Source organism: Melospiza melodia, chromosome 21, assembly GCF_035770615.1.
Source record: "Melospiza melodia melodia isolate bMelMel2 chromosome 21, bMelMel2.pri, whole genome shotgun sequence".
NCBI classification, from domain to species: domain Eukaryota; kingdom Metazoa; phylum Chordata; class Aves; order Passeriformes; family Passerellidae; genus Melospiza; species Melospiza melodia.
The window spans coordinates 11,562,777-11,590,084 of record NC_086214.1 but is presented as its reverse complement, the minus strand read 5'-3'; the positions used below and the strand labels follow the sequence as shown (position 1 = coordinate 11,590,084).

Below are 27,308 nucleotides of genomic sequence, written 5' to 3'. Positions count from 1 at the left end.
ACAGCCCATTGGCACCCTCCACCTAGGAGACATTTCCTGCTGTCAGGGACATCCCAAACCACTCAGGTGCCCACAAAAACCAAAATTTTCCCTCCTCGAGGTGTTCCTCACACAGATTGGAGCTCATTATACCTCTTATCCATCCCCAGCCTCGGCACTGGGGTCACCCAGGCTAAATTTGTCCTTCCCCAGCTCCCCCAAGCTCCTGCTGTCTCCCAAATCCCAGGAAAAGGAGCAGGTGAGTCCATCCCAGTCACAGCTGTGAAAAGGGATCCATAAAACACTCCCAGCAGGCTGCAAAGCTCGGAATTTAAGAGGCCAATAAAGGGAGCCCAAAATGAACTCCTTTCTCTGTCTCTTCAAATCATGCGCTCTTTGATTCGATTACTTGATTTTATAGGAAAAGGGGAGGGAGATTCAATTATTTGGTTCTTGATTTCTTAGCACAGAAAGACGGAAACCACAGAAATTCTGCAACCACAGAAAGGCAAAAAAAATCCCTTCAAAGCAGCATCACAGCAGTTTGGTGGCAACATCAGGTTTATGGGGCCGTAAGAAATCAGCAGTTTACCCTCCTGGGCTCCTCAGCAGAACCTGCCCCAACATGAAAGGAGCACAGGAATAAATATCTGAGCACAAAGTCCTGCAGCCCACCCGCAAAATTACAGGGTGAGATTAAAAATTACTGAAAATTAAATTTTTTTTTTCAATTGAAAATTACTGGCTGTGCGCCCCTGAGTGCTTCCCTAGGGCAGAGCTGCTCAGGGAGTCACCAAATCCTTCCAAACCCCCAGGAATTATGATTTGGGAGAGAGCAGGAGCTGCGCATTCACTCCCAGGCATCTCCAGCCCCCCAAAAATCACTGCTGGCAGTGACAGCAGGGCCAGCCCTGGGCTGTCCAAACCATTTCCATCCAGGCTCGGGGTAACCACAAATCTGCAAATCACAGGGGTTTATCTCTGAGTGCTGGCCTGCAAGATGTGAAGAGCTAAAAACCCCAAAGTGCCTTTGGGATTAAACCTACCTGAAGCCATCAGGAGAGGGATTCCTGCTGGGAAGGTTTTCCTGGGATGCTGTGAGCCCTCTGTCCCCTTTCCTGGTGCTGCCACAGCAATGAAAGCTCAAATGGTGTTTGCAGGGTCTGCTCACCCAAACCAAGCCACAGCTGCTGCTTCCCCTCCTGGAGAGACTGGAAAGAAAAGGAGAATTAGGATCTGCTCACCTGGGTGAATCCAAGCCTGGGGGATTGGGTTCAGAGCCCAGCTCTGTTCTGAGGAAGGTGAGGAAGGCACCTGTGGGGTGGCTGTGCTGTCCCATTAAGCAAAACCCCGTTTTTTTGTTCCCCTTGGGATCCATTCTGCAGCTGCAGTTTGCCTGGAGCTCTGGGCTTTGTGGTTTAAAAACCTTAATCCTAACTGGAACCCTAACCCTAACCCTGGGCAGGTAAATCAGCCTAGGGTTAGAGATGGTCCCAAGGAAAAAGTTGTGGAGGAAGGCATGTTGTGGCAGCTTTTTGTTCCCCTTGGGATCCCATTTGCACCTGCAGTGTGCCTGGAGCTCTGGGCTTTGTGGTTTTCCAAACCCCAACCCTAGATCTAACCCTAACCCCTAAACCCAGCCTAGGGCTCAGGCTGTTTCCAAGGAAAAAGCCATGGAGAATTCTATGTTAGCTCAAAATCCATCAGGACTGAGACTAAATGCAGCAAAAATCAGACTCCTGCAGGCTTCCCCCTGCACAGAGGTAATGCCCCAGGCTGCATCTGATTTCTCCTCCCACCTTCCTTTCCCTATCTTCGAGGAACAGATGCACCCATCCACAACCGAGCAGGAGAAAGTGGGAATTTTCCTTCCCCACTGCAGCGCAGCTGGCAAAGCACAGGAGGGAAAATGATGTTTTGCACGAACACAGAAATTATCTGCACTGATCTTATTAAGCCTTGAATGGGGAAGCAACAGGAAAAGAAAGGAGGGAGAAGTGAAAGGCATTGTTTGGGTGCAGCATCATTATTGTTTATCCTCTCCAAGCACTCCATCACCCCAATCCCAGCATCTCCCACGGTGACAGGTCAGGAACAGGGGTCTGTGACACAGCACAATGCAAACCTGGCAAGGCAGCACCTCGGGGAAAGCCTCACCTGCAATCCCCAGGCAGCTCCCAAACGTTATCAGCGTTGAAAATACCCATGTGGCACCAATTAGCACTGGGATAGGCAGGGGTGAGGGAGAAACAAAGGCTCAGGAACTCCCCAACCCAAACCCTCACAGGGATATTCTTATTTATCACATTAATAAATCCCATGCCAAGATGCCCGGGACACAAGAGCCAATTGCTCATGCTACAGGCAGCACAGCAACTCTGGAAGTACAGAAAAACAATCCCGAGGTGGAGATTCAAACAGAACACAGCTCACCTGCTGTTATCCAAACCTGGGGAATTTGGCAAAATTCCTCCTCAGCACTTACCACACCAGGGCTGCTCAGCGATGCTGATTAACCAGGTCCCTCCCAGACACTGCCTGGAAGATTTACACCCCTCATTTCCATCTCTCAGCTTGTTTTTCTTCCCTCCAAGGCACCGTTTGAAGGGCCACGGTGTGATTGCTTGGAGGGGTTGGATTTGGCACGGGTGCCTTTTGGAGATGGCTCCTGGGCTTGGTTTCACCAGCTGGGAAATAAAGAACAAAGCTGGTTTACACCAGCTGGGAAATAAAGTGTTATCTTGGGCTTGGTTTCACCAGCTGGGAAATAAAGAATGCTGGAATCAGCTGCTCTGGGTGACCCAGCTGCTGTCCCAGGGGCTGGGAGTGGATCAGGCTGGGGATTCTTTTGGGGATGAGTCTCTGGAATACCCAGCAGGGTTTTCAGGACCAGTCTCAGAGCTGGTGTGATCTCCCCAAATCCAGCCCCAAAACCAGAGAGCAAGGGCAGCTCCCACACCCCTGTTCTGCTCAGAGCAGAAGTTTGCTGGAACAGAAGTTTGTGTAATTGCAAATAACTAAAAGCAGGCACGGTGCTGTGGGGATTTGTCAGCTCTGGAATCACAGGTCAGTCACACTCAGGGCAGGAGGTGTCTGTGCCAGCAGCCCTCTCCTGATAAGGCTCTGATTAGCAGCAAGTCACCAGGCTTGCTGCTAATTAAAATGAATATTATATGTGTTGTGTTAGAAAGTAATGCTGTATTAATTCTCTTAAGTAGTGTGTTAAATATAGTTTTAGGTTATAACAAAACATTAAAATAGAAACTGTGCTATGTAGGATACTTTTTTATCTAAAGACAGGACTCACACTGAGATAGCAGCCAAGGGACACCTGAATCCTTCAGAGAAAAAGAATTAATGCCCCATTATCAGGAGAAATGAACTTCTTCCCACCTTGCTCAGGCTTGAAAACGCCATTAGGATCCAGAGGAAGAAGTTGACACTGACCAGACAGAATCCTGTGTTTGAATGGAATTTATGCATCATGCATGAGCTGTATGAATATGCAACAGGCTGTTGTTTTTAAGGGTTAATCCCCTGTTAACTGTGTCCTTTTTCAGGCTTATTTTGCCTAGAAAAGGTACCTGGACCCTCAGTAACTCTTTGTTTCTGTTGTCTCACATTGTCCTAATCCAAACTGTCCACATTATTATTACTCTAACTGCATTACTATTTTTACAACCATTCCAATACTATTAAACTTTAAAAATTTTAAAAACAAATTGGTATTTTTCACACCCCAACCACACCAGCTGCTCACCCAATCGCTCCGGCCACAGACGGCTCTGACAGGGGAAGCACTGCCCTCCCTCCCCTCCCAAAATAAAGTGTACAAACCAACCAGGGGAGCTTGGCAGTGCCCAGGCAGCGTCTGTGGCTCTCAGAGATCCCACAGCTGCCTCTCCCATCTGTTGTCATGGCAAGCAGGGAGGGGAAGCAGCAGCCCCGGAGCTGCTCAGTCCTTGACACGCTCCATCCTTGGCCTGATGGCAGCTCCCCAGCACAACAATCCCAACTGCAATTACTGAGGAGCTTTTAGAGCAGGGCAAAGCAAAGGGAAAACAGATTAAAAAGCTGTTTGAAACCTTGAGGCTGAATGCTAAGGGAACAGGAGAGCCAGGGCTGTGTGAGCTCAGCACACAATGGGGAGACACAGAGGCGCTTCTTGGTGGCCCTGCTTGTCACAGAGGCTGTGGGGACAATTGCTGCTGCTTTGGGTCTTGGCTGCAGTGTGGAAAACCTCCATGGAGGGGCTGAGGAGCTGATCTGTGCCCCTGCCAGCGCCAGCACCAGGCACAGACGAGGGGACAAGACAAAAGGTGACTTTCAAGTGCAGGATTCAATTAAAGTCCAGCCACACCAATCCCATTTCCACTGGCTGGGTTATTGTCTTACCTTGCTGGAGGATTTCGAGAGTATCTACAAAAAAACCTTTTTTTACTGTTTCAGGAATGGCAAGGAGCTGTTATTGAGCAAAAGCTTTATTGTTTCCAGTAGTAAAACACCACATAAAAGTTGTGAGGGATGGAGGTGAGAACAAGAAAATCATAAACACAAATGACCAGAGCAGACTGAAAACATTCACTGAGCTCTTCTTGCCCACATTGAGCTGGCTCAAAAGGCAGGTACAGGTTCAGGATAATATTCCAACAAAAGCCACAAAACACAACCAAGACAATCACCACAAAGGGAAAAGTGGTCTTCAAAACAAAATAGTGCCCAGAGCTGCAGATGTTGCTCTATCACATTCAGCTGTGCCTGGATCACATTGTCCAGGACCAGATCCGTCCCTCAATGCAAGAGGAGTCTTTCCACAGCTGATTGAACAGTTCTGGTTCAAACCCAGGTGGAATTACCCCATGGAGTTAAAATACACAGGTAAGAAAGAAAATATAAATAAAGTTTAAATAAGAAAGCAAAGTTTCCCATCTCGCTAGCACCAGAGCAATGTCAAATTTATCTCTCAGAGTGTTCTATAAAAGCTGGCCTCAGTTAAAAACCAAGCTGATGCCTCTCAGTGGCACAGCAAGGACTCCCAGGCTCCTGAGCAGAGCTGGGATCCCGTGGGGTGGGAAATGAGGGTGGGAATGGGGACACCAGGGACCTGCCTGCACTGCCCTGGAGAGAAGCACAAGGGACACAAGGACAGCTAGGAATGACACTCAAGATTTCAAAAGCTCTTTCCAACTCAGTGTGGAGCTGAGCAGGTTTAAAGAAAACAGAGTCAGTTCCTAAAAGTCTTTTCCTTTCTCCTTCTGCTGTGGAATTAACTTTGCCTGGCAGGCCAGGCTGGCTGAGGCACTGCACTAATGAGCAAGACAAGAATCACTTGGATTGTCAAAAGCTTCAAGGCACAACAGAACTCTCTTTGGTGCCTACACACCCTGGAAACTGAAGACCCTACAGCACTGAAACCACACCAGTATTTCAGCTGGAGCTCCTTTTTCACATACAGCTGATGGTTTTGGCATCTCCCATTGCACAGATGCAGTTAATGGCCAGGTTAACAACAGACCATGCCATAAAAGATCCCTCAGAGGAGAACAACCTCACCCCTTGCTCTCTCCAGCACTGACGGTGTGCCCCTCACACTCAGTGATTTCTTTTTCTGCCATCTCAGGGAGCCCAAAGGTTTTGCTCCCATTTGCAAAAGGGCAGGAGCAGATCCCAGAGGGAGGGCTGGGAGCATTTCACCAGCAGGCTGCCACGGCACTGACCTGGGGAGCAGTGAGGGAACGGCCTCTGTTGGGCCAGGCTCATCTGGAAAGCAAGCCAGGGATTGATTTCCCATCTCCTGCCAGAGTGTTCCAGCACCCAATCTCATTTATCTTCATCCTGCAGCCGTTTGTAAGAACACACACTACATGCACACAGAGTGCCCAGAGCAAAGGGAAGCAGAACAAAAGAGAAATAACCAGGGGGAAGGCTGACATTAATGGGCACAAATTGCCTTTAACTCCGTGATTTCAGAGGGAACTTTTTGGAATCCTTTGTTTCTTCATAATAGACAGGTCAGCTCCAAAGCATTTAATAAAATCCACAGACTCCCAGTGTGGGTTTTGTTCAGGCCTTCAAAGATCTAATAGCTCCAGAGACGTGAGGTAATTTGATTTTTCTCATCTGTCAGGCCTCAGAGGGAAATTGTCCATTCTGGAGGATAAGCAGGACCAGGGCACGCAGTTTTCAAGAGCCTGACTCATGATGACACCACCAGAGCCAGCCAGATGCTCCAGACTTCCAGGAAAAAAGGCAAAAGAAGGTGGGTGCACGTGGGAGGGGAATCTGCAGAGCTTTACAGGATAAAGTCATTTGAAAGCTTTTATCCCATTTGGGCAGCTGGGCTGGGGTTTGGGGGTGTGCTGCAGCAAACACATCTCCCCTGACCCCCACCCTCCCACGAGCACAAGGGGAGTGAAAAATTCACTCCAAGGGGAGTGAAAAACCCCATCAGCTGGCACCCATCAGTCCAGCAAATTCCTTGGAGTGTTCCTTTACCCTGAGCAGAGAGGAAGGGAGGGAACAGGAGATTCACCCGTTCCTGCTGCCCCCTCCAAACTCGCTCCAAACAGAACAAAACAACAACAAACACAAGGATGGGAGCAAATCCCAGCCCCAGGCCCTCTGCTGCCATCACAGCATCACCACTGGCAGCAGCTCCTGTCTGGGGTGGGATCTCAGGAATGGCAGTGCTGGATCCAGGACAAAGCAGCTCCATCTTCACCCCCTTCAGAATCAGAGCCGTGTTCTGGTGTGGGCTCCTCGTTTGCCTTCAAAAAACGAAATAAAATAAAGAATAAAAGTTTTTGTTTGGAAAGCGGCGAAGGGGAGAGGCTCCACAGAGTTGTTTCACGTTGCTTTTGTGTGCTCAGTGCCATTTTGAGAGCTCCCTAAAAATAATAAAGAGAACATCTATGCATCATTAGTCCAGCAGTCAGAGCCCATTAGACTCGATTAAAGGAAGAAAAGCCAGGGGAGGGAAATGTGGAGAGGAGGAGAAATGAGGAGTTGTGCTGCTAGGACTGGTCCATGAGACATTCCTGCTCAGTCACAACTGGGGATGGGCACAGCCCTGCTCTGCTCCAGATCTGGGCTTGGGAAAAATGCATGCATTTTATGATTGGCTTTTCACAAATATTGAAATGAATATTATTTGTGTTGTGTTAGAAAGTGATGCTGTATTAATTCTCTTAAGTAGTGTGTTAAATATAGTTTTAGGTTATAAAAATTGTTAAAATAGAAACGATGCTATGTAGGATACTTTTTTTAAAGAAAGGACTTGCAGCGAGAAAGCAGCCACAGGACACCTGAATCTTTCAGAGAAAGAGAATTGATTGCCCCATTATCAGGAGAAATGAACTTCTTCCTGCCTCAAAGGTGCTGTTGGGATCCAGAGGAAGAAGCTGGCACTGACCAGACAGAATCCTGTGTTTGAATGGAATTTATGCATCATGTATGAGGTGTATGAATATGCAACAGGTTATTGTATTTAAGGGTTAATCCTCTGTTAACATGGGTCCTTTTTTGGGCTTATTTTGCCCAGAAAAGGTACCCGGACATCTGTAACTCTTTGTTTCTATTGTCTCATTTCGTCCTAATTCAAATTGTCCAAATTATTATTACCATAACTGTATTACTATTTTTATAACCATTTTATTACTATAATACTTTTAAAATTTTAAAAACAAGCGATTGGCGTTTTTCACAGGGCTCCTCTTGCCTGAACAACCCTGAGCTGCTCCCTTCAGTGCCCTGGCCAAGCTCAGGCTCTGCTGGGACACACTGCTGCTCCTCTTGGAGAAAGGACAGGGGAACCACAGCAATCACAGCATCCAATGTCAATTGTTCAAGGCACCAGGAGTCCCAAAGCAAATTCCTGCCAGCAGCTGCTGCCTGACATCCCTGTTAAAGATAACCACAGAACCTCTCCCTGTGTTTACAAAGACTCCAAAAATCCACTTTTCACTTCTGTCTCGCTGACTTCCCCTGCTCTCCCCTTCCTGCTTTGTTTGCCAAGCTGCCATCAGCTCCTGCCCCCGGTGCTTTGTGCAAAATGCTGAATGGGAAGTTGGAGGGAATGCATTGCAGAGGGCAGAGGATGAGCCTGAGGAGGTGGGGACAGGAGGCCAGACAGGCTGTTTGATCACAGACCTCTGCAGTGGGAAGGAAGGCACAAAAATAGGAGTTTCATCCTCAACAGCAGGCTTGTTTCCTGATAGATTGAGTGAAAGAGCTGAGAGAATGAATCTTTGTCATCCCTCTATTTTGAAGGAAGAAGCCTTCAATTTAAAACTCCATAAAGAATTACAGGAGTAGTGAAAGTAATTTATTTTTTAGTTACTTGAGCCTTTATTCGCTTAACTCCAAGGCGGGCTTGAAAGAGCTGGAAATGTTTTGCTTCTTCCACTCGAGGATGAAAATATTTTAATTCCCTCAAACATGGAAAGGGGGCACAGGCTTCTCCTGAGGTTCATATTTACAAATGCATTGTATCTGGAATGCAAACCTTGAATCATTTCCTAATGCTGCCACTACCCAGAGCTATGTTTTATTTATAAGTACAGCAGGACCACTCGGTGCTCTGAGCATCTGAGGAGGCAGAGACAGCTCAAAGCTCCTCAGCCATGAAGGCACAATTCAATTTTTTTTCACTTTGGGGGAAGACAGACAACTTATCCTCCGCCTTGGCAGCAGGAAAACTCAATCCCAGCGAGCTCTGAGCAAAAGGGGATAAAGAGGAGGAAAAATGTGATGAGGCAGCCAATGAAGGGAGCAGGGGCTTGGATGGGTGTGGGTGAGGGTCTTTCCTTCATATCTGATCCCTCTGTCCTTCCCAAACTGTACCCTAAAGCAGGGATTTCCCACCTCTTCCAGCCTGCTGCAAAACCAGCCCTGGAAATCCACACAAACAAGGAACAAGCCTGAAAACATCTCAGCAACCTTCTCACCAAGCACGGGAAAACAAAAGTCAACTCCCCAAAGACTGCCACGAAGCAAGTAATTAAAGAAATTACTACCTCATTTGGAGCCTAATTACTGTTAGGACATTTTTTTTTTTTTTTCCTTCCTACATGGAATGGAGTAGTCAGACCCACTGAAGCAAAATGCCACCTCCTCATGGTCCCTGAGGGAGCAAAGCAGACATCTGAGAAGAAGAATGGAAGTGAAAATAGAAGTTAATGCTTTAACTTCAAAGATGCCCAGAGAATTTCCTGCCACAACAATAACGCTGGATGGCTCTGCCTGGCTCGTGTATTAACAGCTTGAATATTTATGAGCAAAAAGTGGATGCCTAGCCCAGCCAGGGAGCCCACAGAGAGACAGCACCTCATTCCTAAATCCAGTCAATTCCTGGAAGACAAGGCATAAATCTGCCCAAATTAAGAGAGCTGGGAGCAGCACTCCCTGTCCATCTCCCTCAGCCTCTCCCACCATAAAGGAGATGCAGGAGGAGGGCTCGGGCTGGAGCTGGTGACATCTGGGGATCTTTGCAGCCGGTCCCACCCCATTCCTGCACACCAGAACACTTCTGACCCGCAGCAGGCAGTGCCAGCCTTGTCTCAGCTCCGTTCAACGTGCCTCTGTTCAAGTGCCAGCTGCTGCACCACTCTTTAAGTATTAATGATTTAGACAACACAACTGGCAAGCAGGCAGAGATGGGGAGGCTGTGATTTGCACTCACTCATTAGAGCTTCTCTCCTGGCTGCCTCTCAGAGCTGGTTCCAGCAGGAATCAGAGCTTCTGCAGCCCCACACCCTGTGCCAGGCTGGTTCCCCACTCCCCAGCAGCCAGCAGGATTCACCATTTCTGGGGCAGATTCCTCAGAGGATGCTGAGAACCCCATCAGCTGGCACCCATCAGTGCAGAACCTGCTGCTGATCTGAGGGGAGATGACTTTGGTTTCATTTACCCCCTGCAGCAGGCCCAAGCTCGGATTTCTTATCTCCATTAAAAGCTCTCCCTGGGCTAATGAAAACCACTGTAAGGTACTGATTGTTTTTGTTTCACTCTGTTTAATATTCCCCTTCCTTAATAAAAACATCATAATCAACACAAGTGAGGATTTTGCTCTTTTTTTAAGGCATCTCTCAGCATCAGCTGTGCAGCCAGAACAAGGTGAGTCACCTGCCCTAGCTGGGAGCAAGAGGGGAAAAGAAGACTGTTCTTCTTCCATATGTGCAAATTTAATTTTCTTTAGGATAAAACCTTCTTCAGGACAATGAGTGTGTGACCTTCCTCTTGAAAGCTATCAGGTTAGAGCAGGCACTCCAGGAGCTGCAGCTTCAGAAGCAGAAGGAGCAGCAGCCCCTCAGAAAATGGGGCTTTTGAAAGGCTTTGAGAGCAGGTGGTAAAAAAAAATTTAAAAAAATAATAATAAAACTGGCAGCCTCTCAACTCACCACTCTTCTGAAACTTTGGCTCATGGGCTGAGGTTGCCTCAATCCCAATGCAGCTCTGACAATGAGTCATTTTATGACAAACCCCAGGCTTCATTATCAGCCCCAGCAAAGCCCAGGCGGAGCTGGAGCAGCGCGCTGGAAACCTCCAACCTCTCCTTAAGAGCTCCTTGTCCTCCCCTGGCCAAAACCCTGCTGCTGGCTTGGCATTTGGGCTGGAAGAGCCCAGGACAGTGAGAGCAGCTGCTTTTGCAGCACCTGTCCCCAGCTCCTGCTCTGGAGGTGGCCTGGGATCTCAGGATGCTCTGCCAAGTCGCACTCGAGAGCGGAGTTAGAGCAGAGGTGAGAAAAGAAGTGCAAAGAAAGAACAACACCTGAGGTGATAATATGGAGCAAAAATTGCTCCTGACAGGGTGTTGTAAAGGTGCAAAAAATCAGCTTTTAACAGCCCCATCCTGCAGCTGAGGATCAGCAGCTGAAATGAGGAAGGATCTTTGCCCCTTGCTCTGCTCTTGGGGCAGGGCAGAGCTCAGGGAGTGTCCAAAAGGCAGGGAGAGGCTGGGACCCCTGAAATCCAGCACTCTTTAAAGATATCAACAGCAAGAGCAGCCTCTGTTTGTTGGCAAAGAGAGGCACCCAAAGTGCTGATTTCCTGCCTCCCTGCCTGGATTTGGGGGTACAGAGCCCCTGTACCTGGGCTCTGAACAAAGCAGCCCCTTCTGCAGGAACACTGAGAAATAAATGACCCCAGACATAAAGATCTTCACAGAAAGTCCCTAGGCAGCCAACCTGGCTTAACCTTTTCCCTAGCAGGATCCTCTCTGAATCTCAGGGCCAGCTTTAACTGGGCTCAGGAGATTGCTGCAGTTTTCCTTTTTTTAAATATCAGCCCATGCTGCCTGTCACTCCAGCTCTCCCCCATCTACACAGGGAGATCCCTCTGGAAAGATGTGACCCCTTGTGCCAAGCTTTGCATATGGAGTTTTTAGCAGGAAAATGGGTTTTTTTTTTTCTTTTTTTTTAAGGCTCTGAAATAGAGTTTGCACTGTCATGGCCAGGCAGCAGCTGGCTGAAAGAGCAGCAGAGAAGCTACAGAACACTGAGTACAAACACATTGTCCAGGAGTGGATCCATCCATCCATCAGGGGCAGCACCCAAAGGGTCACCTGCTGTCCACCAACACCCATTCCAGCCCCAAGGACAACCTGCAGCTCCTCTGGAATCCACCCTCTCTAATCCTGCACAACAGGAGCTTAAAATAAACCCCCCTGCCAGGCCAGGGCAGGCTCTAATCCAGGGGGAGGAAGGACAGAGCAGAAGAATCACTTGTCTGGTTTGTCTGGTGAAAAACTAAAGGGAAACAGTGCCTGGGAGCTGGGGAGGGAGGGAAGAGCAGGGGAACAATTTTGTGCTGCCTGTTTCCAGCAGGAAGAGCGGGGAGGGAGGGGGACCACGGCTCCCTGGTGCACTGAAGGATGAACCTGCTCTCTCTAATCCAATTTATGCCTCAACATGGCCAGCACCAAGCAGGCTCAGGAAGAACAGCAGAGGCAGTTCAGAGGGCAGGGATGCTGAGGAGGGAGCGGGGCTGCATGATAACTTGAGGGGTTAGTGACTAAATTAGTGGGAACTGCAGAGAGAACGCATTTGCATCTCTTTCAGCTGCTTCAGGTGTGATAGCAGCCTCTGCTTTCCCAGTCACTTAATTGTTCTGAGGGTTTTGAGGGGGAAAAAGTGTCTTTCTTCTGCACTGCAGAGTTCTGGGAAGAGCCATGCTTGGCTTCAAGAGCAACCTCACTCCAGGAAAAAAATGTTCCTCGTTCTCATAAAGCTGCTGGGCATTGCTTTGCTTCAGGAGAAGCTCAATCTGTTCTGCTGGCTCTGCAGGACACAGAGCAGCTCTGCAGGGCCACAGCCCCAGGCTCTGAGTGCTGCTGGCCGTGGGTGTAGGCAGCTCCCACCCCAGACCATTACTCATGTTGCAGAAAAGGTTTTGCATTCAGGGGAGAAGGTGTGACACCGTGACAGCATCTGCTAATACAAAGAAAAAGAAGCAGAGTGGCACAATGCCAGTGCCCCTGTGAAAATACATTCTCCCTGGTGTCTGCTGTGAGATGTGACCAGGAATAGAGCAAAGAAGGCTCCCACTTAGAAATAAAGAAGAGAAAGCTTTATTAACTTAAAACTATATGTAAAAATATAGTTAGAAAGAAAGAAAGAAAGAATAGAATTTTCATACAGAAAGAATGAAAACCTTCCAAAAACATTTCCTCCTCCTCCCACCAAATTTCCAATACATCCACCCCTCAGATCACCAACTCTCAGTCCATCACCACCCTTCAGATAATCAATTCTCAGTTCATCAAGGGGTGAGGAGCCCCTCTTGTGCCACAGAAACACAGTTGAGACCTCTTGACCACAGCATCCTAAAAACTCACTTCCTCTCAAACCATGACACAGAGAAAAGTGATCCCGGGGACACAGCTTTGTGTGCCTCTGGCAATTCAAACTGTCCCGATTATTATTACTCTAATTGTACTACTATTTTTACAACTATTTTATTACTATGAGATTTTTAAAATTTTGTGATTGGCGTTTCTCACACCCAAACACCAGCTGGTCACCCATCCGCTCTGGCCACAGACGGCTCTGGCAGGGGAAGCACTGCCCTGCCCTCCCCTCCCAAAATAAAGTGTAAAAGCACACAAAGCCTTTGGGAAAGCCCACAAAGCCTCTGGGAAAGCTGTGCTTTCAGGGGGTTCAGCCCCAAGGAGCAGGGATGTGCACAGGGAAGGGGTGCAGCTTACCAGGGGTGCCGGTGTCGCTGTGGCGCCTGCCCGAGGGTTGGTCACTCTCCGTGGGGCTGAGCTCGGCCCCCTGCTCACTGCCCAGGCTGCTGTGGCTGCCCCACTGCTGGGGACACTGCGGGGGCTCCAGGGCTCTGCTCCTGGCCGGGCTGGGTCCCCTGCTGGGGGCTGCAGGGACAGGACAGGGATGTGGTGAGGGCATCGAAGGAGGTGGTGTTATATTTACGGGAACGAATGATGAGTCTGGCTCCCTGTTCTCAGAGGGTTGATTTATTATTTTATTACACTGTATTATATTAAAGAATGCTAAACTAAACTGTACTAAAGAATACAGAAAGGATACTTACAGAAGGCTAATATAATGATAATATGAAACAATTAATTAATAAATAAGATAATAATGAAAACTCATGACTCTCTCCAGAGTCCTAACACAGCTTGGCCCCTAATTGGCCATTGAGTGAAAACAACTCACAGCAGAATCCAATGAAACAATCACCTGTGGGTAAACAATCTCCAAACACGTCCCAAAGGAGCAAAACACAGGAGAAGCAAATCAAGACAATTATTGTTTTCCTTTTTCTCTGAGGCTTCTTGGCTTCCCAGGAGAAAAATACTGAGCAAAGGGATTTTTCCAGAGAATGTGAATGCACAATTTTCCAGACAATGTGAATTCAGAATCCACAGAATGTGGACACTGAGCTGGGTCCTACAGGAGCTGGAACATCCCAGCTCCAGCCAGGAGCCCTCAGGAGCAGGGTCAGCCCCAGTTCTTGTGCTCTGCTCCCAGGAAACACCAGTGATCCCAGTGAAGCCAGGAGCGAGGAACTGGCCAGGGATGTGGTGCCAGGAGCTGTCACATTTCACATTCTCTGAAAAATCCCTTGGCCCAGGATTTTTCTCCTGGGAAGCTGAGCAGCCTTGGAGAAAAAGCAAAACAGTAATTGTCTGATTTGCTTCTCCTGTGTTTTGCTCATGTGGAATGTGTTTGGAGTTTGTTTACCCACAGGTGATTGCTTCACTGGATTCTGCTGTGAATTATTTTCACTCATTGGCCAATCAGTGCCAAGCTGTGTCAGGACTTTGGAAGGAGTCACGATTTTTCATTATTATCTTTTTAGCCTTCTGTAAGTATCCTTTCTGTATTCTTTAGTATAGTTTAGTTTAGCATTCTTTAATATAATATAGTACAATAAAATAATGAATTAGCCTTCTGAGAGCATGGAGTCAGGTTCATCATTCCTCCCTGCCACGAGGGCACCCCACAAATACAATGAGGAGCAGCTCCCAGCTCCTGGAATGCTGCAGGCCATGGAAGGAACCAGGGAGAAATCCCAGGGAGAAAGGCTCAGACCCTCACCCAGCACAGCCAAGAGCCAAACACTGAATCACTTCACACCTCCCACCCTCCAGCCACGGGGAAGTGCAGATCCTCACCCATTCCTGCCTGGAGCTTTCTCCCTTGGGAGCCTCTTGATCCCACGGGGACAGGTTTGTCATCCAGGCTGGAGGAACTGAGCTCCGAGTCACTCTCGCTGTCACTGGAAACCCCTGCAGGAGAGGACACAGACGTTCATTCACAACGTTCACAACACTCCCCAAAGAGCTGCCAGATGGATCCAAAGGAAACAGGAACAAACTCTGACTCCCTGCTCACGTTCTCCCTCCCCAAAGCAGACCCTTCCTGCTGCTCCTCCCCAGCATGAGGTGGTTTTACTCCTTGCAGATGATTTAGAACTCTAGAAGGTGCAGACACCACCAGTGCTTCTCTCCTAAAGCTGACTGGGACCAGGGGGTGTGGGGTTTGTGGGGTTCCCAGGATGAGGTGAGAGATGAGAATTTGGCTCCATGTTATCAGAAGGCTGATATTATATTATATTATATTATATTATATTATATTATATTATATTATATTATATTATATTATATTATATTATATTATATTATATTATATTATATTATATTATATTATATTATATTACATTATATTACATTATATTACATTATATTATATTATATATTACAATATATTATATTTTGCACAAAATATGATATTATATTCATATATACTACAATATATTACATTATATATAATATATAATACATACCATATATTATATTATATATAATATAATATAATACATAATATATAATATATATATAATGCATTATATATTATTATATATTATATTATCTATTACAATATATTATATTTTATACAAAATATAATATAATATAATATAATATAATATAATATAATATAATATAATATAATATAATATAATATAATATAATATAATATAATATAATATAATATAATATAATATAATATAATATAATATAATATAATACTACACTAAAGAAAGAGAAAGGACACACCAGAAGGCTTTAACAAGAATGAATAATAAAAACCTGAGATTCCTCAGAGCCTCAACACAGCTGGACCACGATTGGCCATTAAATTAAAACAATTCACATGGAACCAATCAAACATCCACCTGTTGGCAAAAAATATCCAAGCCACATTTCCAAAGCAGCAAACACAGGAGAAGCAATCAGATAATTATTGTTTTCATTCTTCTCTGAGGCTTGTCAGCTTCCCAGGAGAAAATCCTGGGCAAAGAGGATTTTTCAGAAAATATCACGGTGACATTGGGGTGCTCCTGTGCCACTCTTTGCTGCTCCAGGCTCTGCTCTCCCTTTCTTTCCCCTCTGTGTTTTTCTTCCCCTGAATCCTGGCTCTCTTCCTGCTGCTTTCCACTCCCCATATTTTCCAAAAGAGCTGGAGGAGCCTCATTTTGCCAGACACAGCTTCCCAAACTGGCAGGTTCTTCCCACTTTTCCATGCAATTATGCAAACACCTCTCCTGCTTACACTGGTGTAAAAGATAACTCGGCTGCCAGCTGCTCTGGGTAAAATTAAAATAATGTTTTTTCCCAATTCCTGGATTTTTGTGGTGGTTTGATCTCAGAACAGAAATGGTGGGGCTGAGGAGGAAAGTAATGGGAAAAAAAAAATCTGTTTTTTGTTTGAGGGATTGCACTTCTCCATTTGAGCAGGCAGATACCAGCTCTCCTGGCAGCCACTTCAAACAGCAGGTCACAACTCCTGAAGAAAAGTACAAAATCAGCCCATGAGGGATGTAAAGCGGGTAACACCGCAACCTGCAGCCTCTCCTGAGGGAAAAGGAAGCCCCAGGGATGTTTTGATGTTTTTTAGACCCACCAGGACGTCTCCAGAAGCTCACACTGCCGTGAGAAGGGATTTTCTCTGTGGGGACGTGGGTGCAGGGGAACAAGGCGACAGCCACGGGGTAACACAGAGCTGTCAGCTCATCCCTCTGTGCCAGCCCAAACCCCCCAGCTCTCCCCAGGGCAGCAGGATGGGAATCCCTCCCCTTGCACAGAGCAGGAGCTGTCAAATATTCCTGCCAAGCACCTCTGCAGGCACACCTGTACTCAAGGATCTGTTCTACACAAAGTATTTCATTTAAAAAAAAAAAAGAGGAATGAATACCTAAAGTAATGCTAACATCTCTGAGGATATTAAAGCTGGCAGGCAGTGTTATTGCAAGGCATTATTGAAGTTGGCCTGGCAGGCAGCTCCTCTCACACACCCTGCACAGCCTTTCCCTGCAGGGAAAAAAGCTCTTTTAAAAGCTGGGGGGCTGCAATGCTGGCCAAGAGTCCTCAAACCAAAGGTTTGTCTAAAAAATATCAAATATCTTCATTACTACCTGGGAGCGTCAGGTTCAGGAAAAACATCTTCAGAACTCCCTGGGAGAGGTGGGGAGTTCTATATAAACACTGCTAAAAACAATCCATACATACCAGAGGGGTTTTTTTTCCTATATAATCCAAATCTAAGCTGCAAGACTCATTCTGACCATCTTATTGCTCAATTCTCTCAGAAAATAAAGTCCTGTTCCACTTGGTCATCATCTTTTTTTTTTCTTATTTTGCTCTCCTGGATTCATAAAATCCATTTCCTCAGCACAGCTCCCTCCTCCATGAATCCTCTGGAAATGCTGGGAGCCAGGATTTATTTGGAGAAGGCCCCAGTGAATCAGTGGAGGTGACTTTAGCTGCCTGTCCCTGCTGCCATTCAGCAGCTCAGAGAGAAGCAGCACAAGAGGAAGAAAATATTAATGACTGCAAGGCACTCTCACCACAGGACCAGCCCTGTCTGCTCTCATTTCCTCTGCTGCCAATAAGATTCTCTTTTACTCACTGCACCAAAGTCTCTCTTTTAGGTAATCCTTCATCCAAACCTTCTGCTGGCACTTTCCAGAGCCCAGAAGTATTAAATCTGGTGTTCCAGCAGCTGCTGATATATCAATAGGAGATGTTGGACAGCTGTTCTTTCAGAGGATGGAACAGATTTATCCCTATCTCCAGCTGACTGGAAAAAAAAAAACACAAAACACCAAGCTCATAAAATAAAATCTGCTGAGATAAAACTTGCTGGAAAAGCAACATTTCCACAGGGAATGGGTCACTCAGTGAGAGCCTGGAGCCCTGCAGCTGCTGGCAGAGCCCACGTGCCTCAATCCCCAAGCCAGGGGCACACAGGGGATGGGGAAGGACAATTCTGGCTGTTCCTGTCCCCAGAGGCAAAGCAGGACGTGGGGAGGCTGTGCTGAGGCCAAGGGGAAGGAGGACTTGGCTGGGGCTGGGATCTGGTGTTAAATGTGTGATTTTAGAGCCATGCCAGCTCCCTGGTGGTGCCAGCTCAGGGCAGGCCCAGCCTGGCACACACACACAGAGCCCTTGGCACCTCCTGCAGCTGTCAGAAACACCAAAAGCACGTGGGAATCACAGCCCCAGGGTGAGCACAGCCCCTGCAGATTTTTGGCAAGCACAGGGAGCAGGGAGGGCGACAGCTCCTGGTCAGTGCAGGTGGGGGAGTGAGAGAAAATGAGGATTTTTACTGCCCAGGGTCCCACTGCCACATCACACCCCAAGAAGGAAAAGGTGACTGGAGCCAGCTCTTTTCCCTTTCAGGAGCAGCACAAGTTGCAGCTTTGCCAAGTTGGCAGGTTGGGTGACCTGCAGCCACTCCCCAGCACATCCCTGTCTGCTCCATCCCCCTGCATCCCCCTGCCCAGTGCTGCTCCCCTGCCTCTGACACATCCCATTGCCTGGCAACAGGGATGGAACAGGAAAATCCCCCAGGATTTTGGCAGCCCTCCTGCCAAACAGTGCAGCAGCTCAGGGGTCACACTTCTGTTTGATTTCCACCTTTTTCGTGCACAGCTCAGAGCCTGGATCAGGAAAACCCTTGCTGCTCTCGCTCCCTCCTCCTGACCCGGCTGAGAATCCCACCCACATTCCAGCACATGGAGCAGAGCTGCTGCCCAGCAGAAGAAATATTGCTGCCATTCTCCTCCTGACAATACATTTGTGCCTTAATTAATAGCAGGGTTCCCATGGCAACTGCTTGTTTATAGCAGAAAAACCAAAGGCACCAGCAAATCCCAGCGGACGCGAGCACAGGGGAAATACTGGGGGTGCAGAAAATAAAACTTCTGCCTGGAGGGTTCTGCCTTCCACCCTCCTGCAGTGGGAGCAAATCCCCAGGTTCTGGCACTGATACCTCAATTTTGAGGGGGGAAAAGGGACATTTGAGGTTTGTCCCATCTCTTCTGGCATGGAGGGTGTGGCAGGACTGGGCTGGCCCCACCTGCCTTGAATCCCTTTAGAGCTCAGAGCTGGCTCCTTCAGCACCTCAGGGACCAGCAGAGGGGTGGACAGGGCTGGCCAGGATGATGGAAAGCCCAGGGAGAGCAGCCTGTCAGAGTGTTAAATGCCAGAGCTCATTCCCAGGAACATCCTGCCAAGCCAGCTGCAGGGCTGTGCTCCCAGCTGCAAGGACGTGTCTGGGGGAGCCTGCAACAAGGTGTGAGCTGACAAATGCTCTCAGCCAGGCCCAGGGAACCAGCTCCAGCTGCAGGTTCACCCTGGCAATGTCACGGATCCACATTTCCACGGGGGAAGGAGCTGCCCTGCCCCATTTGGGGGATGACAAACAGCAGGAGCCCCAGCACTGGCAGCTTCAAAGGAGGTGAAAGGAGGGGGGAGATGCACAAGCTCCCAGCTCCAGAGATGAATTACAGCCTGCAGTGCCCACTGAAAGCTGGCCAGAGGACAGGCAGGGCAACAGGGAAAGAAAGCACCAGAAAATAAAGCCATAAATTAATATTACCCAAGCCATAAAGCAGCAGCCAGACAGACATCAGAGAGCAGGGACAGAGGCAGCTCACCACCCACATCAAAGCTCACCAAAGGTCACTTTGCTGTCCTCCCCCTGCTCCTGCCTGTATTTATGGGGAAGCCTTCTCCAAAAAACAGAACTGAAAAGCTGAACTAAGCAGCAGGCCAGGCTTGGGCTCAACAGCTTCAACTCTCCACTCATTATTCTATCATGTGAACAAAAAACCTCATCAATCAGTCCCTCTGCTAACTCCTTCCAAGCATCTCCTGGAGGGCAACACAACCATCTACTGTTGATCTAATTTGTCTTTAATTAAAAAAGTTACAGCAGGGCTGGGAGTGCTTTCTTAGCTGGGCCCTGAAGAGCAGGTTTGTAAACCCAGGGCTCCTGAGGTTTCTTTATTAAAAGGTTATTTCCCCCTGCACTTCTGCTGAGTGGAGGAGAGCATGCAGCTGCTTCACTGGAGAGGTCTCCTCCAGCTGAGGGGATCTAACAGCAAAAAACAGAAGGGGAGAGGCCAGACAGCTCTGCTAATCCACACAGAGAGAAAGGAAATCAAAGCAGAACTGGCAGCAGCTCTGATTCTGCAGCACTCACACGCTGGCAGAGCAATTCCTAACCCAGCTCACAGTGACTTGAGGAACCTGCCCAGCAGAGCAGCAGAAGTGAGGAGCAAGGAGGGAGGGAATGAGCCCAGTTTTGGGTCAGCTTTGGCTGCACAGTGCTGTCCAGCAGGGGCACAGTCCCTGGGGTTCAGCAGGAGCAGCTCCTCAGGCAGTTCCATGGTTGTGTAGTGAAGGAGAAGGAATGAAAAACAGTGGGGTGAGGGCTGCTGGGGTGAAGGAATGGAGGAAAGCAGGGCTGGACTGAAGGACAGGTGCTCCAGGAGGACTGGTGACGCAGACATCTTTTTATGAAAAATTCTTTCCTTAGGATTTTTCCTCCTGAGAAGCTGAAAGGCCTCAGGAACAAATATAAACATTGATTATCTGCTGCTGTGGAATGCAGCAGGTGGATCTGTGATTGGCCCATCTAGGATGTTTATAATTAATGGGCAATCACAGTGAGCTGGCTGAGACAGAGAGTCTGAGACAGAGCCTTTGTTATCATTCCTTTCTATTCTTAGCTTAGCCAGCCTTCTGATGAAACATTTTCTTCTATTCTTTTAGTATAGTTTAAATGTAATATATATCATAAAATAATAAATCAAGCCTTCTGAAACAGGGAGTCAGATCTTCATCTCTTCCCTCAACCTGAGACCCCTGTGAGCACCGTCACAGACTGGGACTAATCCGAGCCACCAACGTGCACTTCAACATCAGCAAATCCCCCAAAAACCACGAAACTCCAACATCCACGTGGGGAACACACCACACCTCTAACAGAGAACTCCCCTGACTGCTGGGAAGCAAGATGAGAAGGCAGCTCCTTCTCCCAGCTGTTTTTTTGGGTGGCACAACCAACCTTTTCCCCTGGCCCAGGTGAAGGAGCGGCTGCTCCCGACGCGCTCGGGCTCCTGCCAGGGCTGGCCCTGCATCTCCAGGGCTCTGCTGCTGCTGCTGCTCTTCAGAGGGGTGATGTACTTGGGCAGCCCTTTGTAGAACCACGCCCCAGACCTCTTCCACACCTGCCAGAGACACAGACAGGACACCTTGAGCTGGGTTTTTACAGCAGAATGAGCTCCCCCCCACCAAGCCGCTCGCTCTGATCCCAAATTCCTGCCCGGATTCATCTCTGTCCTCCTTCCACAGCTGAAAAATCCCAGCTGGGAGGAAGCAGCAGATGGAAGGAGGAGCAGAAGGTGATGGCAGTGCTGCCTCATGCTGGACCCACAGCACAACCCCAGTGCCCATCCCACAGAGCAATTCAGGCCAAGCCAGGTCATGTAACGAGCTTGAAAAGAACAAGAACTCCTCTCAAATAACCTGAACCTGTAGCAGGAAATGGACCTCGAGCACCAAACTGTAATATCTGCTGTAAGAACAGCCTCTCCTCTCCAATTTAGCTTTAATGCAGCTTATGATGAAGGCACTCTATTAGGTATATTTAATATAGAGGCTGCTGTAAGCCAGGGGGAGGGAGAAGGGTGGCAGCTCAGACAAGGAGAAATGGCCTCTTGCAAAGCTAATTCTTGTGTGCCTTCCAGCAGCCTGATAATGAGCTAATGACACAGCCAGGGCAAAAATAAGTTAATATAGTAAAAATATCATTTTTTACTTCTTGCACTTCTGCTCAGAGTGAAGGAGATCATGAGTGCTCCCACTCCAAGTTCCCAAAGCACTTCACACACAGTTTCATCATGATGGCAGTGGGTGCAAACGCAGATATCCCTAATTGCAGCAATACATCTGCAACTTGCCTTTAGAGCTTAATAAAAGCAGAGGGCAGTGACAAAAGCTGGCATTCAGGAGGACACCTGTAGTGACAAAATCTGACATCCAAAAAGCGGGACAGCAGCAGCACCACCACACTGCTGATTGCCTGGCTCCCAGAGCCACCAAGAGAGCTCAAATCTCTATGTCTGGGGTGCTGAAAGCCAAGTGCAGGTGATCTGAATGCAGAAGGTGGTTTTTAAAGAAATCCACCTAGAAGAAGAAGAAAGCAGAGCAGTGCTGTGACCCAGCACACGTGCAATGGCGGGAGGCTCGTGCATCACAGCAGGGTCTGCAAAGCAGCAGGTGAGAGCATCCCACAGCTCCACCAACGTTCTCCTGCTGGGAAACCACCCCGCAGGAATAACCACCCAGCAGGAGGGTGAGCCTGCCACCCAGGAAAAGAGCTGGGAAGCCAATTTCCCCAAGAAGCTGCAATTCTGCAGAGGGGGTTTGGCAGGCAGGACGCCTCAGCCCAAGTGACCCAGCCAGGCAAGGCACAGGCTGACACAGCTCCTGCTGTCCCTGCTGCTGGCACGTGGGGACTCCCAGCAGTCGGTGCAGCGTGTCAAACAGCACATGGGCACAGGGACCCTGCAGGAACGGGCTCTGCTTGCTGAGAATCAGGAAATTCAACAGATTTTAAAGTGAGGGATAGACATCCCTGCACAGAGCTCGGGTACACGTGGAGCTGCAGGCTGGGCAAGCCCAGGGGTCCCTGAGGAGGGCTGGAGGTTTTGGGAGCAGCAGGAGAACAGGGACAGGGTTGGGATTGTGCATCCCTGACACGTGCTGGGGATCTGGTGTGCACACACACCTTCCCTGGATGAGCTGCTGGGGAGGAAACAGCCCTCTGGTACAGCCACTCTCTGAACAGACCTTGCAACATCTGTAATTTAATTTGAAGCACTGGAGAGACCTATTATCTTCAGGCTAGCTCCAATTTAGACACACCATAAAACCAATCAGACACAGCATGGGTGGCTGGAACAAAGGCTGGGCACCCCCAGGTTCCTCACTACCCCAGAGCAAGTCGTTACAGAAAGAGTTAATGACATAACACACCCAGCTCTGGTGTGCTAATACTACTATAAAATCGATTCTCTGCATACACATTCCCTTTAAATTGGTGCTTCTAATAGAGTTTGGTCCTATTATGGCAGCAGTGAAATTGTTTTGAAATCAGCTCTGAAATAACTGCAGCAAGATGCTCTGCCCTGGATGGATTCAGTCCCTCTGCCCCTGCAGGTTTGCAGCACAGCCCGTCCCAAAGGACCAGGGATCACATCCTGCTCTGCACTCTGAGCATCCTTGGATCAAAACTCCATGTTTTGATCCATGGTTGATGTTGTTGACTGCTATTGATGGCATTTGATTGATGGCCAGAGTGGCCGGACAGCAAAGTCCTTGCTTGATTTTAGATTAATCCATCTGTAACAGAGCCTTGAGAATAAAATTCTTATTTCTCAGCAGGAGTTTACTCTTGCCAGGGAAAGGAGAATGCTGCTCCCACCAGCTCACATTAAGGTGGAATTTGTTCCCCACAGCAGCCTGAGTTTGGGTGGAGCTGGAATGTCACCAGGGAGAGGGACAGCCGTGGCCATGACAGATAAATGCCTTTTATAACCCTGATAATATTCCCATTAAAGCTGCATCAAGCCATCACTGCAGCTATGGAGTGACACACGCAGAAGCAGATGGGGATTTTATCGAGCATTTTCAAGAGCAGCCTGGAAATGGGACCTGACACAGAATCACTGGGCCCTGCTGAGACTCATGTTGCTGCTCTGAGCACACAAGTGCTAAAACAAGCTCCTGAGCAGAGAAAACACTAGGGCTTGCTGATAAAGAGGTGGATCACAGCTTGGGGAATCACAACAAACACTTGCAGCCTCCCCAGAGTCCTCCTCACCAAACCCCTGCTTAGATCGAGTCAGAGCCCTGCAGTTTTCAGTCTTGAGGTTGTTGATTAATTCTTATCTATAAAATTTTCTCTCTGTCCAGCTGAGATCTGCTCAGCAGGGCAGCCACAGGCACTCTGACCTCCCTCAGGGTGGTGTTGTCTTTTTATACTACAAACTACATATTTACAATTACTTTCCAATACCTATCACCTATATAACATATTTAGAATTACTTTCCAATACCCATCACCTGTGTTAGACAGTGCACTTCTATTCTAAACCAATCCCAAAGTGCCAACAGCACTGCAGAAGATGGAGACCAAGAAGAAGAAGAAAAGCTAGGCCAAGTTCCTCCATCTTGTCTCCAAAACCCCCATGCCAAAAATCCTAAAATCTACATTTTCACCCTGTGATAATTTTATTATTATACTATTTAAACTTCTGGGACTTTCAGGTCCTCATACAGGTGCTCTGGCAAGGGTCTCTGAGCCCCCTGGCAACTCGGGACACCCAGAGGGATGTTCTGAGTTCCAACACTTAGAAAAGATCTTTGCTGCAAAGCCACATTTTGCTCCACCAGCTCCTGCTCGTGCCATGCAGTGTTCCCACCCTGTCGCAGACATCTTTTATGAAAAATCCTTTCCTTAAGATTTTTCCTCCTGAGAAGCTGAAAGGCCTCAGGAACAAAATGTAAACAATGGTTATCTGCTGCTGTGGAATGCAACAGGTGCATCTGTGATTGGCTCATGTTGGTTTGTTTGTAATTAATGGCCAATCACAGTCAGCTGGATCAGACAGAGAGTCTGAGACAGAGCCTTTGTTATCATTTTTGCTATTCTATTCTTAGCCAGCCTTCTGATGAAATCCTTTCTTCTATTCTTTTAGTATAGTTTTAATGTAATATATATCATAAAATAATAAATCAGCCTTCTGAAACATGGAGTCAGATCTTCATCTCTTCCCTGAATCTGAGAGCCCTGTGAACGCCATCACAGCACCCTGCAGCCCTTTCCTTCACAGCAGCCTGGGCTTGGTGAGAGCAAAACCACCCACATTTACCCTGCCATGCAGACACCAGCAATACCCAAAGGTGGGGAAGCAGCTTTCTGTGGGCTCCAGCAGGGAAAATTGTCCTGCCTGCAGCACATCCCCACACAGCCCCTCTGTCCCAGCCCTGCAAACACCGCTGGCAGCACGGAGAGAGGGAGAGAGCCAGAGCTGCTCAGCCTCGTTATTTGCATTCATCTGCTTTTCCATAACACAGAGATTTCCAATTACATTATTTACAGCAAGCTGCTGCCGACTCCCACGTTGGGCACTTGAGGATGAAGGAAATTAAAAGGCAGTGGAATTACCATTCCCAGCTTTGTTTCTGGAACAGCAAAATCCATCGCCCCCCTGACCCCGACGTTTCTCGAGCTGCAGTGCCTGCCAGCCTTCAACCATTTATCATCCCCCTTTCAATCAGGCCTCTTTTTTTTCCCCCCTCTATTCTAGAGGACACTATTTTGAGTCTTAACTACTTGCTGACACCCCCAAAATAATATGGCAGAGGCTACTGATGAGTTCTTTCAATTGCAAACAGGTGCACATCGCTCCTATTCAATCCAGAGTCACCCAAAATAAACACCCCTCACCATTCCTGGGGTGTTTTGCCAGGAAATCGTCATGCCAGGCAGGAATAACCCCAAGCTATGCTGCTTTACAGTGTTCCAAGTGGTAGGAGTGGATATTTGAAAAGGGAAGCCCCGGGGGCAAAAGAGGAGGAGATGACACTGCTCCTCCAGCACAAAAATCTTTGTGTGATAAACTGAGAAATGCAGCCATGAAAATGCTGTGTAGCGAAGGAGAAGGAATGAAAAGGAAAGTGAAGCAGAGAGGGCAAATTAAAACTTTTAACAGGTCCCAGGTAGCTGACACTCTCTTTCATATTCAAGGCAGTTTTAAAAAAAAAAGCTTCCCCCCACCCCACTGAAACTGCTTTCATTATCCCTACAATTCTGGATGTGTCAATTCAAATGTAAATGTGCACAAATGCTTCCAAGAGGATTTAATTACAATGATAGCATTGCTAATTATGGATATATAGATATATAAAAATATATGTATAAGGGGTAATTCAGGAAGGTGCTCTGCAGAATCTGGTGCTACCAGTCAAAATAAGGCTGTGCAGAGAGTTAAAGGGCTGGGGTGCATGGGAAGCCCAACCCCAGCAGCCTCAGATCCTGCTGGGCCACATTTATTCTGATTTACCTCAAATTCCTTGGCCAAGGTTTCTCTAATTCTCAGCTCCCAAACCCCCAAAATCAAGGCAGGGCATAAAACCCCCAAAATCAAGGCAGGGCATGTAGGAAGACACAGGGGATGGATGATTTGATGTCTGTGTGCCCTCACTGTGACCCTCCCAACCTTCTCCTGTGCAGGGCACCAGCAGCAGCATAAATAAAAAAGGAGACAGGCTTGAACCCACCTTCTTAAAGGGAATTGGAAAATAAAGCAGAAGCTAAGTGTTGAGAGGCAAGCTGAGGTTGTGATTTAGTCTAAGAAGGAAAGGTCCATCCATTTTCCTCGAGGATGCACTTTGGCTGCATCTCAGGGCTCACAGAGTGAGTGCTGGAGGTTATCACACCCTCACACTCTGGCCACACATAACACGTGCTGGACACATCAATATTCTCTGCCCACTGACCAGGTTACTTATTCTTTTTTTAAGAAATAGGAAAAAACCCACAGTGGTACAGAGAGATTGAAAAAAACCCAAGAGAATAAAGGAAATAAAGCAAATTTTAGTCCCTGCCTTTCTCTGCAGAGCACAGAGAATACCTGCACCTGCCTCAGTCTCTATTTTGGGATCTCTATCTGGAATTCAAAACATCCAGATGATTCAGTGTATCAAACTGTTATCAAAATCCAGGGAGCTGGAATGCTCTCTTCCTGCCCTACCCACACTGCTGCTGATAATTTAAATTATCACCATCCACGTATCCCTCATTTTACCTGAACATGGATTTTATGGGTGCTCCCACACAAAAAAAAACCCCTCCAATGTAAAACCTAAGCAATGCAAAGTTTCCACAACTAATTAAAGAAAAAAATTCAGCACCTCCAAAAACTGCACAAACACTCTCACTACACTTCAAAAATTGATTTAGCAGAGCACCCAGGTTACACAGCTGGGTACAGCTTGGTCTGAAATAGCTGGACTGGATTGATGCTCAAGGACCACAAGCCAAAGCCCAGAATAAATTGATGGGAACAAGTGAAAATCCATCTGTAATCACAGAACAAATTCACAGACTTCACTTCAGAGCCCTGATGTTGGGGGATGCTGGCTGGCAGACAAGAATTGAGGCAGACCATTACTTTTTCTTTTTTTTTTTTTAGTGTAAAGTCAAGGATGAAGGATATAAAAATTTAGAGACCTGCATTAGAAGCCTTACACACTGGCAAGTTATGGGATTTTGCAGGCAGGGAGGAAAACAGATTTAAAGGCTGCAATTCTAGTTATTTTTAGTGGGGCAAATATTGCAGTTATGCTCTACATCTCTCAAGCTGTATTAAAAAAAAAACAGTTAGCCAAGTTTATTTCCCACAGAGTGAGGAGGGAAAGGGTGTAAGGGAACAACTTTATGGCCAGA

General features: G+C 47.6%; 1 protein-coding gene across 4 annotated transcripts in view; it reads right to left on the bottom strand.

The window, feature by feature from the left end:
* Window positions 1–4,444: 4,444 nt before the first annotated feature.
* Window positions 4,445–27,308, bottom strand: part of RPH3AL (rabphilin 3A like (without C2 domains)) — a 39,403-nt gene continuing 16,539 nt past the window's right edge. For all 4 annotated transcript variants that reach the window (XM_063173606.1, XM_063173609.1, XM_063173607.1 and 1 more), the window contains 4 exons: window positions 20,859–21,021; window positions 14,618–14,731; window positions 13,181–13,348; window positions 4,445–6,746 (listed from right to left, as the gene is read on the bottom strand). In XM_063173606.1, the coding sequence (XP_063029676.1) occupies window positions 6,712–6,746; window positions 13,181–13,348; window positions 14,618–14,731; window positions 20,859–21,021 (480 nt within the window). In that variant the 3' untranslated portion in view covers window positions 4,445–6,711. The remainder of the gene's footprint in view (window positions 6,747–13,180; window positions 13,349–14,617; window positions 14,732–20,858; window positions 21,022–27,308) is intronic.